A 19,818-nucleotide genomic window follows, 5' to 3' on the forward strand; every position below is an offset into this window, starting at 1 on the left:
GGCGGTGCAGTCGCGCGCTCGCCGCCAGCAAAGCCATTGGCTCGGCGCAGTCACCCCACGCGGGGCTGCAGCGGCGGCCTCCGCGGATTGGCGCGCGGGCGGGCATCCAGCGGGGCGCGCGCGAGCGGGTGCGTGCCGCACGGGCTGCGGCGAAGCCTGCCGTCGCCGGGCTGGGCTCCTCCGGCCCGTAATGACCACCCCTCCATTGTCCTTGAGCTGCCGATGCTGCCTTTGGGGCGGCTGCCAGACACAGTCCCCAGTGCTCCCGCCTAAAGAAAGGGCGCGAAAGGCGCGCTCCCCGCTCGGGCGCACGCATCGACCGCCGCCCTCGGCGGCACACTGCAGCATTTCGCGCTCTCGCGCCGCTCCCCTCCCCGCCTGCGCTCATTTGCATATCCCACGATTGAGGCCAATCAGGGCTCGTCTCTCTCGAAGCGGATGGCTTTTGCTTGAGAGGAAAGGGAGTGGCTGGCGGCGCATGCGCCGCGGTGGCCGACTTGAACCGAGGCTTTTATTGCTGTAGTTTATTTCCACCCCTTTCCCTCCTGTTCTCTCTCTCTCTCTTTCTTTTTTTTCCGCCCTAGCTGGGGCTGTGTTGGAGCAGAGGAAGAAAGAGAGACAGAGGATTGCATTTATCCTTTACGTTCCTGAAATCTGCTATCAGCAAGACCAGCTAAGCAGTTGCATCTTTTTCAATCCTGCAAAAAAAACAAAACAAAACAAAACAAAAAAACCATCTCTTTCCTGGCAATTTTTGCTTTTACAGCTATCCTCTTGAAATTATTTTTTTCTCAGGAGAGAGATGTCTTATCAGGGGAAGAAAAATATTCCACGCATCACGGTGAGTTTGGTACTTGGGAAATCTGCCGTCGGCCAGCAACCTTTTGTGGCAAAGAACATCTGAGGAATTTTTTTAAAAAGAGGGGGAAGGAAGAGGAACACAACTTTTCTTTTTTCTTTTCTTTTTTTCCTGTTGCTAAAGAAGGTGATCGGAGTGGTGGGAGAAGCAATCATAGAGAACTGTAAGCTAAGTGATTTGCAAGGCATTAAAATAGGAGCGTAAGTGCATTAAAGGACGTCTTAGGTAGCGCGCCAGAGCCGCTGTATCCTTTTATTGTCAGGGCGAGATGCTGCAGTGCTGGCCTGCGGGGTGTAAGCAAATGGATGCCAGATTGCATATGCATGGTTGAAGCTCGGATATTGTTCTCCGGGCTGCGTGCTGCGAGGCTGGACTCCGGGAGCTGGATGGGGGAGATGGAGAAATGGATTCTCCCTGTGCCTCCCGCCCCCACCATAAAGGCTTTCTGGAGCCTTCCTCCGGCTTCTTAGAAAAACGAGCGGGGTTCAGCCCGGAGGCGTAATGACAGCGGAGGGATGCTGGAAAGGGCACGGAGTACCGGGATGATGTGGAAACGGGAAGGAAAAACAGGGACGCGGTGATGAGCAGGGGGGCCGGGGGGGCCAGGCGTGGGCTTTTTGTTGGTCAGGGGCTGGGTTTTGGTGTCCCTCTCGGCTTCCTCGCCCTCGCTGGGGCTGGAACCGAGACAGGGCTCTGAACTCGCTCTCTTATGTCTTTCTGCCCCTTCTGCAGTCAAGGAGGCGCCTGTGTTGGCGCATACAAAGCGGGCTGGGAGGGTGGGCGTTGGGGACAGCGCAGAGCCGGGCTCGCGGAGGTAATGGCGCTGCGCGACGTGCGGAGCAGATGGCCCGGCCTGGCCTCGGCCAGACAATGATCGCAGCGGCCGGAGGTGTCGGCGCGGTTCTGGGGCCTGGGGTGGTTAGTTTGTAAGTCACGAGGGGGAAAAAAAAATCTAAACGATGAATTTGCGATGCTTCAGTGCTGAACCACCCGTTTTTGCTTTCACCGCTCTCCTGCCCCCACCCTCTTTCCATCTTCCCCTGGGAAAAAAATTCACCAGTCCTAGTTCTCTACATACCCGAATAAAATCCCGGGGAGGGAGGAACGCGAGCGAAATTCATTGTTATATAATGATATGCAATTGGAAATGGGCAGTTGATTGCTGGGTAGAACGCAGTGCTGAGGCAGAGACCGAAAGAATCCTGGTAAACTCAAGATGTGTTTAGGGCTGGATTTGAGGGCGCGCTTTCGCTCTGGTTTCCTCCTTAGCCACGGACACCCCGGCTTCCTCTGGATGCACAAGGGCACACCCATCCGCAGGAGAGAGACGTGGAAACAAATGCACAGGGGAGGGGGCGTGTGTTCGGGAGGACTTAATGGGATGAGCCAAGCTATGCTACAGCGGGGGGGGGGGGCGGGGGGGCGGTAACTAGCTTTTTCTGGAAGGCGGAAGACCCAAGTTCCGAAAGGGCTGGGCTCAGGGGCACTGACCCTACGTTATGTTTTCCCTGCTCCAGAGGAAGGAGTCTAGGGAGTGGGGGTGAGGAGCAGATTTGTTGCAAGCCTCAAATTTGTTGTCTTCGTGAATGAAAAAGAATTTCATTTTGACAGTGTGGGGAGAAAAAAATTTTAAGAAGCAAACAAGACCTTTTTGTTTGTTTGTTTTGTTTTTAAAGAGCGCCCCCTCTACCCTTAAAAATCTGGTTGCATTATCTTGGGACCTATAGCATGGTTTCCTTCCCTCCATCATCATGGCCAGCATCTTATGTAAGAAGCCTTCTGGAAGGCACTAGAGTGGACGGGCTGTGATGTCTTTCTCTCTCTCTCTCTCTCTCTGTGTTTTTTTTTTTTTCTTAGCATGATGTTGGCTCAGGGATTCGCAGTGATGACTGGGACAGGTACCGCAGTGACTAAGGGCGCTGGTAGTGAAGGGCAAGTCTTCTCCTTCTAGGCAAGATTTATCCTGTTAGAGCTGGAGACTGGGGGAAAGAAGGAAGATCATTATAGACAGAAAAGGCCACTGGAGCAGGTGACCTTGAGCAAGTGGCTTGACCTGTCAGCCTTCATCTGTTTACCTGTAATAGTAATAAGAATCTGGCCCCACCCATCTCACAGATGAGTTTTGAGGTTTTGGTGACTGGATACATGACAGCAGTTTGTAAAGGTCTTTACATTTACCTAACACAAGTGCAGAAATTACTGTTGACTGTTTATTCCCATTTGAGTTTCCGAAGTCTATAGCAGATGAAGGACCCTACAGTGCACAAAATTAAAATGATTTTACTGTTTTTCATTATGTTAGGGAAATAAATACTTTTTGTACCTGGCTGTGTGTGCATTTATGTGTAAAAGTATCTTTTCCCTCTAGGTGTCTGGCAGCTCATATCTATTTTTATTACTTAATTATTTATTCATTCATTTCTTCCGCCACCACTCATATTTTTTTAAAGATTTGCTATAATTTTCTTGTTTTGGTGGGCGATAAGCACATAAGTAAGAATATTGGGTTTGTAACTGAATTTTAAGTTAACCATTATCAAGTGATTGCCATCCTTTAAAGTGTTTTGTATATTAAAAGAGCATCTGTGGTTCAACTTGTAGCCCAGTCTGGAAGAATACAGGTGCATCTCCACTGAACACACGCCATGATATCCCACTCCAGCAACAGCATTTGGGATAGAGATGAGTCATAATGTAACATTTCTGTTGCGTTTCTGGCCCTCACGTGCTGCTGGTCATAGATACGTATTCTTCAATAATTAAAATACAAGTGCACCAACGGTATAGATTTTGGAACTTGCCATTTCATCTACGTGATCACAGAACTCTACCTTTTTCTTAACAACTTGGTAGTTAAAATGGTGTGTATTTGAATGGTGTTCCCCCCCTCTGTAACGATCTCTATGATTTACCTCAAAGATAAAAAGCAAATATAAAGAATGTATTGAAATGAAACTTTGCAATGGTTGAACCAAGTGTGTTTGTGTAGTGTATCCCATGACAACAGTCTTGGTTAATTTTTCCCTGACACCAGCCTTGCCAAGAATTGACTTCCCTACATGTGGGTGTATTTTTTTTTTTTTTTAAGTGACGTTTAGCCTAAAGCCATTTAAAAAATATTGTCTTCTTTATCTGAAATGTTTCCATTGCTCTTTAAAGGAGATTATTGTGTCTTCTTTCATTTTCTCTCTTTTCTTTAAGTGGAAAGGGATAGTTTTTGTTTTGTTTTGTTTTTAAACCCAGGATAAGATTTGAGCTTTTGCCAGTAGGTTCTGACTCATCAAGTGATGAATAAGTTGTCCATCAGGTTCCCCTTTGTCACTGAACCTTTCCAAAATTGACTCATTTTGAGCATCTCTTTTGAATAGTGAAAAATGTGTCTTTAGCTCATTGTCTTAGTTAGTACCAGTGTTTCTTATAGGTCAGGTATGAATTGTGACCTTACTACTTTCTTTGTTTCAGAGCGATCGTCTTCTGATCAAAGGAGGTAAAATTGTTAATGATGACCAGTCATTCTATGCAGACATATACATGGAAGATGGGTTGATCAAGTAAGTAGAACTCATTATAGAGACAAATTTGTGTACCTTCCCCATATTCCTAAGCATTACTTAAGTTCACGTACATAGGATCAAACTTTGGAGACTTCAGAGACTGACTAACTTAGGGTCTGTTTAAGCTCATTTTGATTGGTGGTAAGTAGTGAACTTGAAAATTCACATTTAGGGAATTCAAAGCCACAATTAAATGCACACCCATTTCCTTATGTGTTATGTAATTTACTATTTTAACTGAGTGACACAGTATCTTGTTGCAAGTTCAAATGCTTGGTTTATTATCTATTGAATATATTAAAAGTTTTCCTAGACTGTAGTTGTTTTGGTAGATTGCCCAATCTAAAACACAAATGGAGTGTTACAGCCTCTTCTACCAAGATAACACATCTGCTTTCTTAATTAAGAATCCAAGTTGCTGATGGCCAATGGACACCAAATTAACAATTCACCAAGTAACAAAGTACTGCCTCAGCCTGAGGGCGTGGTAGATTTCATTCTATAAGTGGCAACAAACACAAGTAAGACTGCCCTTATGTTTATTGTGTATTCTGTCGCAGAAGAGAACCAACAGAGGGTTAAGTGAGCTGAATATATACCAGTATCCTGCCCTCTGGATTGGGACAGCTCACAGGGCCCTGGAGAAGGAGCACATCTGTTTCAAGACAAACACTGTAGCAAATGACATCTTTTAAATAAGCAGCATTCATCAAGTGCTAGCAGCAAAGTCCAGAGGAGTGGAAAACTGGAGTGGATGTGTCTGTTGCCTGGAAACTCACACCCTGATTTATGAACCTAAAATAGGTTTTAACATTTCCTCATTTAATGTTTTCTCCATGTGTGTTTGCTTGTGACATTCTCCGTTCCAGGCTCTCAAATACCATGACTTTCATGTTCCATTTTCCCCCAATTAGAAGGCAGCATGATACTGGCCTAGAAGTGAGCAAGCCTGAGTGCTATTTTTAGTCAACACTAATTTGTTTTCTAACTTTATCGACTCCTTGATTACTTTTTCCTTGGGGGGGGGGGCGGAAAACAAACAAACAAACAAACCAACCTGGTAAGAAGATGTAGCCCAGATGTTTTTTAAAAGTTGAAAATGAATCCATGTCCTCCAACATAATATCAGTTATTCTGTCCTTAGTATCTGGGTTGGTGAGTGCATGCTTCCAGATTTTTAAATAGCTGTAATCATCATGTTCACTTTTTTTGTTTTGTTTTTCTTTTGCTTTGTTCTCCTACTGCCTTTCCACCCCTGCTTTCTCAGGGTTGAAAATAAATGTTTGTAACCTGCAGCCAGGCCTGGAGAGAATTGTGTGTGATAATGAGTTCAACTCTGTCTGTTACAGAGAAAGTGTTGTGGCCTTTTCTGTAGATATCTTGGGGTCTTATTATCCTTTGATCTTAGGGGTTTTCTGGCAACTAAACCTCTTTGATCAGGGCTTCTGGTGATTTATTTAAATTTTGTTTTCTAGTCTGCTCTGCTTTGCCTCTTAGTTGGACTTTGGGACTGGGAAGCGCACATATTATGATAATGGACAATAATCCAAAAAGTCTACAGAACCTAGGGGAGGATGGTTGCTGGCTTCATGAAATGTCTGTGAGATGCCATTTGATCTGGGGATGGTTCATTTATAGCTGTTAACATCCATCCTTTTTATTTAGGCAAATAGGGGAAAACCTGATTGTGCCAGGAGGGGTGAAGACCATCGAAGCCCATTCTAGGATGGTGATCCCTGGAGGAATTGATGTCCATACCCGCTTCCAGATGCCAGACCAAGGAATGACGTCAGCGGATGACTTCTTTCAAGGCACCAAGGCAGCCCTGGCTGGGGGAACCACCATGATCAGTAAGAGAGCTTACGAAAAATAATCTTAGAGCTTGGGAGCCATTATCATTTGAAAATGAGTCTTTGTTGTTTGGTTCTTTCCTTCTGAAATTTGCTGGTCTGAGCAGTGGATTGATTTCCTATGGAAGGGGGTGGGGTGGGGCCAGCCATCTATCTTGGTGTCCTTGTCCTCATTTTCATGTCCAACTCGGAGTTGTCCAGGTGAACTGGAGGTTATGGTTCTAGAGAATCTTGGTAGGATAGAAGGAATGACTTCTTGCTTTTCTGCTTGAACTTTTGTCTTCCTGAACCTGAAAATATGATTTGATTGTGGTCATTTTAAAGACATAGCCTTTGGAGTAATTGTCAAAGCTATCTGTTTTGAGCTTTTGCTCCAAAGTATTTGATTTTGGTTTTTAAGGAGTTCCTGAGGGTGTATCTTCCTGGAGTGAAGATGGGGTGGGGTACATGAAATGTTGAAGTAGCAGCCTTCATTCTACTGCTGAGAAAATCAAACGGGGGAAATGGCCTGGCTTTGACATAAAGAATTGAACAGTCCTGCTTGGAGAGGGACGCACAGATATTATTGTCATTTAGATATAAAAACTACCAGCACCAATAGCTGGGTGTCCTTCATGCATTGCTCCAAAGAATTCATGCTTTTCCTTCATCTAAATCTAAAGTCTGTTTCCTGGAATCATAGCACGCATGTTAAGAGTTTGCTTGTAGCATGTCAATTTCCAGTGTGTCTCCTGTGTCCCTGTAACAGATCTTTTTTTTTTTGAGGAGGTGGGCAAGCTACACAGTGGCCCTTCAGACACATAGGTAAAAAACAAGTTTCTCTGAGAGTGAAAGTAAATATAGAGTCTATCTTCAAAACTTATAATTTAGTTCAGAAGAGGGTCAAAGTAGAAAGAACTTTGCTATTTTATGCTTTAGAGAAACCCATTTTACTGCTTATTTTTCAGAATGATGGTCGTTTCCTTTTTATGGAAACGACCATGGTTTACTAAACTTCATGGTTTAGTCTCTCACTTCCTCTTTTCTACCTTACCACTTAGGTGAATGTTACCCTGCCATCCGTCTGTAGTTTGGGTTCCCCTACATTTTAAATTGCGCATTCCGGGTCTTCTCTCAGTCCTCGTCCCCGTCTCCAGAGTGCCTGAAGGATGAGGCACCGTTCTCTGTTGGTTCAGCTCTCTAAGGACAGAGCCTGCAGATTTAAGTCTTATTACTTATTTTTTTTTGCTGCACACATCACCTTCTAACCTAACGGGGGCCATTCTCAAGAGGTGAGGGGATCCCCTGTACACACCTCAGGATCCTGATCTCCTGCCGAAGGCTGCCATTTTGTCAGTGGCGTCTGTTAGGCCTCACCTGGTGCCAGCAGGCATGGCTGCCCATCCTCGGGTTGGCTGCAGAGCCACTTTGAGAAGCACAGACTGCTTGGGTGTCAGCCTCCAGAGCCACATCAAGGTTATAATCTGCCTCCATTTGGAGGTCATCTGAGGCCCCTGTAGGCCCTCACGTTGGTCACAGAGTGTTAAGAAACCACAAGTAATATTTCCCGAGTGAGTGGCCAGTGACGGCTCTCACTGGAGGGATGGCTAGGCAGGAGCACTTCCTGGTGGAAATGCCCCCAACCTGGAGTCTGACATTCTGGGATCCGTCCAGCATTAAGTTGCTGTGTGACCATGGGCAAGTCACCTTCCTTGGCAGGGCTGCTCATCTGCACATGAAGGATTTGTGCCAGAGGACCTCGGATGTTTCTTTCCGCTCCCACATTTGGTGATTCGCTGAGCTCAGAGACCGTTTGCCTCTGATCAAACACACTTTGCTCAGCAGATGTGTAAAGCCCCTGTTTTCTCTCAGCTTGAAAGACCCCATCATTCTGTTTCCTCCTCTCCTGCATCCCTGAATGTGCCTTTTGCTCCTTATACTCGACCCATTTTTGTCTCTCTTTCTGCTTCTTGTCTCTTCTCTGCTTTTCCATCCTCCACCACCTTCACCACGAGCCAGGGCACATCCCTTCTTGCCAATGCCCTGACTTTTTCTCTGACCTTCCTCCTCAGCACCTCTGGGGTTCTTTTCCCTTCCTTCTGGGTGGGCTCCTTCTGAGCAGGAACAAGGGACGGCTCCACCAGTCCTGCCCCTGGCATGGGGGCTAAGAACAGTCAGCAGATGTCCTTATGGCAGGTCAGAATGAAGGGGAAGGTGAGGAGCTGGACTGGGACTGTCTGCCCTCCTCAGTTGGGCAGAATGTGGTCATGTTTTTGTTTTTGTTTTTTTTAAAGATTTTATTTATTTATTTGACAGACAGAGATCACAAGTAGGCAGAGAGGCAGGCAGAGAGAGAGAAGAGGAAGCAGGCTCCCCCTGAGCAGAGAGCCTGACTCGGGGCTTGATCCCAGAACCCTGGGATCATGACCCCAGCCGAAGGCAGAGGCCTTAACCCACTGAGCCACCCAGGCGCCCCTGTGATCATGTTTTAATGTAAGGCTTATGATGCATGCAACTCAGGGCAAAGAGTAAGGGAATTTAATGAGCAAACCCCAAAGAGTGAAAGTGGTTGTGGGGATGTAGTCAGAGTTATCACACCCCAAACTCCACTGCTTTTATAGCCTGACAAAAATAGTAACTACCTTGCAAATAAGCACAGGTGGTTACTGACCTTTATTGAATGCCCACCGGCCTGCCCTTCACTTAGGAAGTGGGAATGATACAGGTGAGGAAGTCAGGGTTTTTTCTGCTTGCTGGTCATACATTTTGCAGTGGCTTCCAGTGATTCCCCTGGCACAGGCACACTTTACGGAGAGTTTGGACAAGAGGAAGAGCTAGCTGCTTCATGTGACTTTGTTTGGTACCTTCGACCTCCTCCTTCAATGAGATCGTAGCTTGATTTTCAGTGAGTCTGGAGGCCAAACGGAAGTGCTCAGGGCACTTGAAAAGATTGCAGTGAACACTTGCAGAAATAAGCCATCGAAGTAAATCGGTGCCCCCAGCCCACACGCATCTTGCTCCCATCTCTGCATTGCCGTGTGCTTCTCAGGTCTGTCTGCATTGGCGCTGCCCAAGGTGGAAAATGTAGCTGAGCCGTCCAAGTTTAAAAATGGAGGTGACACGTCAGCAGCAGAAAATAATATTATTGCCATCAGACAGAGCCTCCCATTGAGAATGGCACAAGGAGATCTTTGTAAGGGGCGTTCGGTGCCGGCAACTTTGCCCTTTCCATCCATCGATGGGTGGGCGTGCCCTGTGAGCCCCTTCCAGCCCAGGGGCAGGGTAGTGGAGGTTGGCTTTGCATCGTGGGGGGAGTGCTGCTGGCCTCCCCGGGAGCTTTATGATCATCAGAGGGAAGACCCCAGCATCTTCGGGAAGCAGATGGGAATGGTTACGTCCATTTTATAGACAGGAAATGTGAGGCCCCCGGTCGGTGGAAGGGCATTCTTCGTGGACACTTACCCTCTGCGTTGGTGTGGGTGGTGGGTGTGGAAAACACACCTGTAGCTTTGGCCACCCCATTGCCTCTGGGATCCTGTTTCTGTAGCCTGCACGTGTCCTTGCATGCTGGGCTCTTTGGCACGGTGGGGATAAGTGCCATCTCCCTCCGGTGAAGCCCTCAGTGGCTCCCTTCTGCCTGGGAACTCAGCTCTTGCAGCAGAGCCCTCCAAGATGTGAACTTGTCCTGCTGCCCAGGTCTGGACTCACATTGTCACCTCTGCCAGGGATGCCCTTACCTTCTTTTCTTTGCCTCCAGGAAGCTTTGTTACCCCTGGAGGCCCAGCTGGGTGGTAACTCTGTCCCAGAGCCCCTGCTCGGCCCCCGTCACCATAATCCACAGGGGCTTCTCTGTGCCTTGGCAGACCTTGGGTTTTTATCCCATGGCCCTCAGGGCATCCATCCTGGGTTATAGTTTGGTCAAAGCTCCTGCCCCTTTCATTTCAGTCCTCCCCATGCACTCAGCAGTGTGTCCCTGCCCCCCCAGGTGCTCCATGGACACTTCTTGTTGAATGAATGAATGAATGAATGAATGAATGAATAAGTGAATGGAGACTCTAATGCCACTTGGTTTCACACTTCATCTGAGCACACTGCCAGAGGACTGATAATCCTGGGGTGGGGTTAGCGTGTCTGATGTTCATTGTGGCTGTTTCGATGAAAGCAGCTGTCTCCCGCAGTGACCCCCGTGTCTGCTGTCAGCCAGCATGGCAGTTGGGGGGAGGGAGACAGGAGGGGAGAGCCCCGGTTGCTCCAGGCCTAACTAAGGTCTTGATCAGGGACCGCTCCCTCCTCTCCCTCTGTCTGGATCATTCTTGAAGGAGGAGGCGGGGTTGCACTGTCAGGCGGTTGTCCTGTGAGAGAGCTTGCTCTAGGCGCACAGGGTCTGAGCTGTTTGAGGAACAGCTCTGACCACTGTGAGAGAGTCAGCAGCCGTTCCCCGACGTCCCTGGGGCAGGTCCGTCTCCGTCCTTTCTGCAGAGTCTTGGCTGTGGAGGCGGGAGGCCTGACAGAAAGGCGAGGTGGCTTCCCACGGCTCCGCTGGCCAGGCTTTCCTCAGGAGACGTGGCTTGGGGTGTCGCTGTGGTACATTTCCTGCTTGTCATTTCTTCATCCATGTGGCGTGTGGGTTTGCTCCCTGCTTCTGATGAGGACACATGTGTGAACATACACGCACTATAATATGAATTGTCTGTAATTGATACTTTAATTATTCCCTTTGCACCATTCATTTGACTCGGATTGGAAAGTGTTTACAAAAAAGGCCGACCACATCAGACTAAAGTTTCAAAGTCCAGGACCAAAGTCACGGCCACAGAATCTGCCCGTGGCCTGGCGATTAGAAAGCCACGTTAGCCGATGGGCTGTCGGTGAAGGCTTCTCCTGTCTTCTGCTCACATCTCCCCAGGCCCATGTGGGTGAGCTCACTCTGTGAGCAGATCCCATGGGACTGGGCCTACCTAGGTGGCGCCATGTAAATCCCAGCCAGGAACAGCACGGTTGGAAGAATGTGTCTACTCCCTGCAGTGTTTTGGGCTGATCACCTACTCTAAGCTGTTGAGCAGGATGGCGGAGGGGAGGGAAAAGGTGAAGCATCCTGAGAGATGACTCAGCTCTTCCCGAAGGTCCACATAACCCACTTTACTAAGTGCTGTTTTCATAAAGGAGGCTGTTGGGTTGGGCTCGATCAGCCAGCCTCATTGCCCTCGGGGTTTAGGGTAAGGTCCCTCCAGAAGCAGGGCTATTCCTCTTTGGGACTGTAGGCCTTATGCCATGACATGTGGCAGCAATCCTGAGAGTTTGGGGTCTCTCAGTCTTCTGATGCTCCCGGAGCCTATTCTCTGACTTCCCATGGAGCCGGCTGTTCAGACTTTTGGGAGCTTCTTGTTAACCCTGTTGCCCGCAGTGACAGCTAGAGCCAGGAGTGGTAGCCGGGGAAGTGGAAATGTTGAGTTCCAGCAAGTTCTTCCCAGTCTCCAGATGGTGAGGGATAGGCTCAGTGGTCAGTATCCTATGGCATCAGGGTTCCATGTGGCTAAGTTAGAGCCTGCATGACACATACGTGTCTGAGGACACCCTTGTTCTAGGTCCTGGCTCAGTAAGCCGGGCAGAGACTTCTGGAAGGCACGGATTGTGCCCTGTCCATTCATATAGGGCACCTAGGCTGTGTGGATGCTGCCTCTGCTGCTGCCTGATCAAGGGCCCAGTGAGTCTGGACCAGAATCTGGACGGCATTGCTCCTTCTACCTTCATAGCTTAACATCGTTGTCCTGGGACCCTTCTTCTCAAGTAAAATCCTACCTGGGCAGCCCTCCCCTTCCTCCCCACCACCTGGCAGATAAGGCTATTGAAGGCAGAGCTGCTCTGGCTGGAACACTGGGCTTTGGGAGAGCCCAGGTCCTCACCCCTTTCTCACTGTGCTCCCCGTCTTGACAGCCCTTCTGCCTCTGGGAATTCTAGGGTTTGGGGAAGCACAGTTCGGAAACCACCCCATTCCATATTGCCTTCCCCATTGCTTCCCTTCCCTACCCAGCCATGTGACTGCTCCCTGCACAGAGGAGTTGTAGAGGAAGAGGATGTTTAATAAGTAGGGACATACCCACTTAGTCATTGAAGAAAACTCCTAACCGCACTGGAGGTTTGGGGTGGTTTTTGTATCCTCTCTCCCTCTGTTCAAGACAGGAACTGGGACAGAGCACCCATGTCCTTTTCCCTGCCTAGGTTTCCTCTGCTTTGCTTTGCTTGGCTTTTCCTGAAAGCCCATAATAGGTAAATACTCTGTCCTCATTTGCAAAATTAATGACACACAGTGTTTTAAAGGGACAGATGCCTGTCTTCGAGTGGCTGGCCTAGGTGTTTGCGTTTTCCTACCTACCATTCATAGTTCTGGCCTCAGATCACTCCATTTGGGCTGCTTGCCCCTTTGTCCTCTTGGAGAAGACCTCCCGCTTTTTTTTTTTTTTTTCTTGGAAAATGATTATTTCTTTGGGTTTGAGAGCTCTGCCTCTAACTTCCTGCTCTTGTTGGGTGAAGCCATTTACCCAAATTTCTTGATTTTAGGCCGTCCTAACTGCCATGGTCATGATAAAGGGTAATTACAGTGAGTGGAAATTAGAGTTCTTTCTGGTCAACCCATTTGGGAGGCAGCTTTCTTTGAATGTGACTAAATGTTCCCCTAATGATAGAGAGGGTGTGGGGGGTGGACTGGGGCTCTGGCTGAGGCTGCCTCTCCAGGGAAGGGAATTTTGGGGGGAGCCAGGGCAGTAGTTCCAAACCTCGACTGCACACTAGACTCCCCTGGGAAGTTTTCACAAACTTCAGAGATCAGAACCTCTGACTTAATTATTCTAAGTGGCCTGGGCATTATTTTTTTGAAACTTCCAGGTAATGGCCAGGGTTAAAAGCTATGGATCTAGGGATCTTGTTCCAGCAGTTGGTGTTCAGCTGAAACTGAGTATCTGTCAAGGTTTTCTATTTTATTTTATTTATTTTTGTAAGAGAAAGTGAGTGTGAGTATGGGGGAGAGGCAGAAAGAAAAGCAGGCTCTCCGGCGAGCAAGGAGCCCCATGTGGGACTGGATCCCAGGACCCTGGGATCATGACCTGAGCTGAAGGTAGAAACTTAACAGACTGAGCCACCCAGGTGCCCTCTGTCAAGGTTTTCTGAAACATAGAGATGCCCTCTTCCCTCTGCTCCCTGCTATCTCCTGTCCTCTTTGTGAAGGGGAGTGAGGATTGAACTGTCACGGGCCTGGGGTGTATGGATTCTATAGCCAGGTGGCTTCTAGAAGCTGATCAAACAGGAAGGACACCTGGGTGGCTCAGCCGGCCAAGCATCTGTCTTCAGCTCAGGTTATGATCCCAGAGTCTTGGGATCGAGTCCCCTATCAGGGTCCTTGCTCAGTGGGGAGCCTGCTTTTCCCTGGGCCTGCTACTCTCTTGTCCCCCCCCCCCCAAAAAAAAAAAAATCTTAAAGAAATAGGATGGTGCTGAGCTAAGGTCACCAAAAGGGCTCTCCTCCTTCAGTTGGTGTCCTTGGTGTCCTGGGAGGGTGTACTTGGCTAACGCCCTCATAGGGCACTGGTTAGCACTTGGAGAAAGTGGGGTGGGAGGTGGGTGCTGGGGGAGTGCTGAAGTCAGGCTGGAGCTGTGGTGTGAACTGATGTCCCCAGCCCTGTGGGCCACCTGCTGTGCTGGTTTCCCTGAGAAAACCCTACTGTCTTTAGGTTGAATCAGTGGTGTTTATGACCTAATCTCCCTCTAATGATAGGTCAGAACTGGAATCCTTCCTTGTGGGGAGCCTGAGGGAAAAATCAAAAGAGCCTGGTAATAACATAGAATCATAGACTTTTAAGGCAACCATTCAGATTTTCTGTCCCTGCCTCTGCCAGCTGGGTGAAATTGACTGGACCATGCTTCAGAGGGTGACACAGCAGGCAGGGGCGAGAGAGCTCCACGGGGCCAAAACCTCCGTTTAGTCCTTTCTAGGACGTGCTGCATGAGTGGGATCATGTGATCCCTTAGTTCTAGATGGTCCGTTCCCACGTCCGTAATGTGGGGACATGTTGGTGGAGTTATGTGCAAAGTCAGTGAGGTGGTTTGTACCACAACTTCTAAGTGATTAGTGTGACACTTGGCACATGTGTGAATCGATTGATCAGTCTTTCTACCTATCTAATCTATTACATGTCTGTCTGTCTGTCTCTTGTGTATCTCCTCTCTCATCTCTGTATGTGATTTATCATCATCTGTTCTATCTAGTCAATGCATTTAGATAAATCTGTACTATCTGTCTAATCCATCTGCATAATCTAATGTCTGCCTACCTACTGATGTGTCAGTGGGTGTGTTGATGAGCTGTTCTTCTCTCCGGCTCCAAGGGTGCAATCACGTGTGAGCTGATTCCAGATGGCTCACCTCTCTTTGCTGCCACTTGGTGAGTTCAAGGCTTGTGTTGTCTTCAAGCCCTTGTAATGGACATTGTGTTCCGATCCTAGCAGGAATAATGACTCTGTCTCTCTCTCTCTCTGAAACCCTCTAAAATGGCTTCTCATACAGAAATTTAAAATTTTACTTTTCAATTCCTTTCTCCCCTCCAAATAATCACTGGAAAAATTGGGTCTCAAATTTCTTGAAAACACACTCCGCCCCACAGATGCAAAGCGATGTCACCAGGAAACAGCTCATCGAGTCAATAACTCTTGGCCAGATTTGAATTTTCAGCCAAACAGGAATTCAGAGGAGGCCAACTTGATACTTGGTCGTGGCTGTGCTGTTGGATGCGCGGGCCCCTCTGTGTCTCGTGGGGACTCCCTGCAGGCTCAGCAAGGAGGTTTGCGTTCCTTTCTCTGCACAAATTCCTCTTTCCCCTCAGCTCACCGAGCGCATGAGCCCAGCCCAGGGTCACTCCTCTGGCAGCATTGGCGACAAATTCTTCCCCAGGGGGTGTTCTACCGAAGGAGGGCTTTAGTCATAGGGGGCCCAACACGCAGAGAGCGTGGTGAGAGAGGCCGGGTAGAATGCTGAGCTCTCTCTTCTCTGGGCAGGCACGGTGACATCAAATAAAGGGACTGTGTTAGACCCCTCAGAGATGACAGTGCCGGTCTCTGATCCATTATTGGCCAGTTCTGGCAGAGACAAACAGCTGCTTTTTCTTCGACATGCACATTTCCTGCTGCTCACACCCAGCTGGGAGTCTTTATTATTTATTATTTATTTATTTCTTGCCTGGATTCATTAGCTACAAAATTAGGGTCAAAAAGCAGACGGAACAAATCTATCGTGAAGGGAAGAAGGCAGTTTAGTTAGCAAACCACATCCTGAGGGGTTGACAGATATTTTGGGGATACTGAGCCCAAGGGAAGAGGGTTGCGGCATTGGTATTTGGGAGGAAGTGTCATTTTTGCTTTAGAATTTTACATGCAGACCTGTCAGATCGTTGCAGCTCAAGCCCAGTATTGGTGTTGTGTTGTCAGTGCATTTGACAGCGCTGGAGGGGCTTCAGCCCTATGACTCGGACGTGCATTCTGGTGTTTGTCCAGATGAATGCACGTTTGGCAGCAAGATGGGGTGCTCCTGATTGTCACCCCAGGACAACAGCATCAACCAGGATGGTCTCAGATAAACCCGGATGAACATCACTGTTCCTCTAAGGGGCTTGCATTGACTTCTCTTGTCCTCGTATGCGCTGAGAAACTGAATGACTCAGCCGCTGTCTCTGGACCCTGCCTGCCCCCCCACCCCGCAGGAATTCCCAGCGTGGAGCAGCATGGCTGTCTTTTGCACTTGAGATGGTTAGAAGAATGTGGGGTAACTGAGAGGGAGCAGGTCATTGGTACCAGGGAGCATTGATGCCAGCCCAGCCCTATGCCTGCCATTTCTACTTCTTCCATCAGTCCTGAAGATGGGTGGGCTTCTGCTCATGCCATAAATGAGGAAATGAATGGGAATCCCAGAAAAGCCAGGAGACTTGCATAAAGCCACGGAGCTTGCAAGTGTTAGGACTGGGATTCTAATCCAGGCTCTGGGCGGACAGCCCCTGCAGGTCACAGAATAAAGGAGTGCTATTTGCTTTTTATAGCAAATAGCTATAAGCACACTTATAAAAAGTGTGCTTACGAATGCCGCTCTGTGCCCAGCGTTGGGCCAGGTACTTCACAGATGCTCTAGATGCAGCCCCCACCTAGGGTTTGCCATCAGGCATTGGCTAATATCCATATCGTTGAAACAGAAAGATGTTGGTGTTCAAGCTCTATCACTATTGCTCTTTGATCCAATTTTCATGTATTTACTTAAAAACATTTTTTTTTAAATTTTTTTTATTTAGGGGAGCCTGGGTGGCTCAGTCATTAAGTATTTGCCTTCAGCTCAGGTCATGATCCCAGGGTCGTGGGATGGAGCCCTGCATTGGGCTCCCTGCTCATTGGGGAATCTGCTTCTCCCTCTCCCATTCCCCCTGCTTGTGTTAACAGCTCTTGCTGTCTCTCTCCGCTGCCAAATAAATAAATAAATAAATAAATAAAATCTTTAAAAAATTAATGTATTTGAGAGAGAGAGAGAGAGAGAGAGCACACGAGTAAGGGGAGAGGCAGAGGGAGAGGGAGAAGCAATAGTGATGGAGAGGCGTAACTGATGCCATGTGTTCATGAGCTGAACTTAACCGTGCTTCTGGGAGGCCCAGGAGCTCTCTTCTGTGTGGGGCCTGATGGTGCCGTGTCCCGTCACACAAGCTGCTTCAAAGCTCGTCTTGCCCTTGCCTGAGCCTCGTCTTTCCTCATTTCTCTGAGTCACTTTGGCATGACCCCTCTCGAGGTTCACCGGGCTCAGCTCTTCACCCGTGTGATTGGGAAACCCCTCGGGCAGATGGCATCGTTGGAGGAGGAGCAAGGACAGGGAGGAAAACCCGACCATTTGGGGACTGCTGTTCTGCACGTTGCATTTTCCTTGATGGAGAGGATCCAAGGAGAAGCATGCGATGGAGTGGAAAGAATTTGAGGCCTGCACTTCTTGACAACTTGTCTTCACAGAGCTGGGGATCAGGAGCCTTTGATTCTGGGAGAGACTCTGCTGTGTGTTCATTTGCTCAGGCAGGTTTGCCCTGCAAGCCTGTCTTGGTTTTGTCCATCATCCGAAGGGCCTGGACCAGACTTTCTTGCCTGATAGGGTTGCAGGAAGGATTCAGTGGGATGATGCATTTGAGGTTATGTGGGGGGTGGGGGTCGGCCCTAAAACCTAGTTTTGTGTTTTGACAGTGAAAACTTTTTATCGCGATGCCTGGACCCTAAAGTATTTGTTTTGTAGCAATTGACTTCAGCAATCCCGTCCACATTTCGTCATCTATACGCCTCGCCTTCTTTCATCAAGATTAGATCAAAGGGGTCATCTTTTTTTTTTTTTTTGGACATTATGGTAGCACAGCTTCTCCATCACCCAAATTTCTGTTCTTTTTTTTTTTTTTTTTTTTAAAGATTTTATTCATTTATTTGACAGAGATTACAAGTAGGCAGAGAGAGAGAGGAGGAAGCAGGCTCCCTGCTGAGCAGAGAGCCCGATGCGGGACTCGATCCCAGGACCCTGAGATCATGACCTGAGCCGAAGGCAGTGGTCTAACCCACTGAGCCACCCAGGCGCCCCCAAATTTCTGTTTTTGCTGGAAGCATTTCGCTCTGTTATTGGAGAACCCCCCGGCCCCAGGAAACATAGTTTCCACCTTTCTTTGGAAAAGGAGGATTTGCTTTGCTGAATTTTATATCCTGCTTAGTCGGAAATTTAAGGTACCTGATCATTCTCTCCCTTGTATTCTACAAAAAGGCCCATTTGTTTAGTTAGGAAAAAGGTGCTTTCCTTTTATTTTATTCTTTAAAAGATTTTATGTATTTATTTGACAGAGAGAGGGGCAGCGAGAGAGGGAACACAAACAGGGGAAGTGGGAGAGGGAGAAGCAGACTCCCCCATGAGCAGGGAGCCTCTTGCGGGGCTTGATCCCGGGACCCTGGGATTACGATCTGAGCCGAGTGCAGACGCTTAATGACTGAGCCAACCAGGCGCCCGAAAAAGTTACTTTTAAATAATGGCTGGCTGCAAGGACAGGTAAAATTTGAACACCAAAATCTTTGTTCCTGGGGGCTGGATGATGGTGCAACACCTGACTGGGAGCTCCAGGTGAGGCCCGTGTGTGGGACTTAGGGATTGTTTACTGCTTGTCTTTTCATTTTGCCGCAGGGAGACCAAAGCCCAGGAGATGGGTGACCTCGGGGATGGGATGGAGACGGATGCTGAGCCCTGTCTCCCATGGGACATATTTCTCTCTGTATTAGCCTGTCTTGTGTGCATTTTTGGTTACTACCAGCAGTGAGTGCTGGCAGAAGTTTCCTCTCTCTCCTTGCAAAGAGAAACTTTTCCACCGTGCAAAGCTCATCTCTATGAAAAACTTCCTTTCTAGAGACTAGCTGGAAAAGGTATCATTCCTCTTTGTGGTTAAACTGGGGTTTTCATTAAATGGCGAGGCCTCTTTGCCTTAGAAAGACGGACTGGAAAAGCTGATAAAAGGGAAATAGATTCTCTTCTTTAGGGGGACAGAAAGTTTTTATTCAACGATATTCCTGCTGCCTTTGGCTGGAGTGAATAGGCATATGACTTTCATGTCTCAGTTCTGAGAGTCAGATGATCCCAAGACTGTGTTCTGCGCAATGTTTGTTTCTATGACATAAAGCCCCAATTTCCATTGTCTCCTTGCCAGTTAAAGGTGGCCTCTAGCGACCGTTAGGTTTTTCTATCCATGGGAGTGCCAGAAAATGCCATTTTCATGATTGTGTTCCCTCTTCATGGATAGACCTGACCCTTGTCTTTTCTCATTCTCGTTGTCCTGAAGGCAGTTTGCAAAAAAACCTGCCTGTCCGTTCTGCTTGTTCTGAGGAATTTCATCCAGAAGAGATGCTGAGTGACGAGGTCTCATTGGTTCAGGCTTCTTCCTTCCTTCTTGCCTTCATTATTTATGTTGGTTTGCACAAACTATATCAACTCTCTAAATGTGTGTGTGTGTGTGTGTGTGTGTGTCTATGTAGTTTATGGGCCACAAAACTTAGTCTTTTCAAGTGTACAATTCAGTGGTTTTCAGGATATTCATAGAATTGTGCAACCAACACTACCATCTGATGTCAGAACATTCTCGCCACCCCCAAAAGAAACTCCATACCAATTACTAGCTCCCCCCTACCCACAGCTTATGCCAGACAATTGGTTCTCTGGTTCTGTGGATTGGGATATTTCGCATAAACAGAATCACATAACATGTGGCCTTTTGTGTCTGGCTTCTTGTGTTTAGCAGAACGTTTTCAAGGTCGTGCCTGTTGCAGTGTGAATCAGCCCTTCACTCTTTTTTTTTTTTCCCCATCATTCTTTTTTATGGCTGAGGAATGGTGTGTTGTAGAGATAGACTGTGTTTTGCTTATCCATCGACTGGTTGATGGCATTTGGGTTGTTTCTACTCTGCGGCTGTTGTGAATGATATAATGTTCATTGGTGGACAGAATTTGTGTCTGCACATATGTTTTCATTTGTCTCGGGTCTCTATCCAAGAG

The 19,818-nt window shown here is 47.9% G+C and overlaps 1 protein-coding gene across 3 annotated transcripts in view; it reads left to right on the plus strand.

Moving 5' to 3' along the window:
• DPYSL2 (dihydropyrimidinase like 2) overlaps nucleotides 1-19,818 on the plus strand; it is a 125,704-nt gene that overhangs the window by 57,849 nt on the left and 48,037 nt on the right. Inside the window, exons 1-3 of one of the 3 annotated variants that reach the window (XM_044224969.1) lie at nucleotides 478-841; nucleotides 4,322-4,410; nucleotides 6,079-6,263. In XM_044224969.1, the coding sequence (XP_044080904.1) occupies nucleotides 803-841; nucleotides 4,322-4,410; nucleotides 6,079-6,263 (313 nt within the window). In that variant the 5' untranslated portion in view covers nucleotides 478-802. Of the gene's footprint in view, nucleotides 1-477; nucleotides 842-3,628; nucleotides 3,721-4,321; nucleotides 4,411-6,078; nucleotides 6,264-19,818 lie in introns of those variants that run through there. The other 2 variants (XM_044224970.1, XM_044224968.1) reach the window with 2 other exon arrangements.

The sequence above is a fragment of the Neovison vison genome, chromosome 11 (assembly GCF_020171115.1).
Source record: "Neovison vison isolate M4711 chromosome 11, ASM_NN_V1, whole genome shotgun sequence".
Classification (NCBI taxonomy): domain Eukaryota; kingdom Metazoa; phylum Chordata; class Mammalia; order Carnivora; family Mustelidae; genus Neogale; species Neogale vison.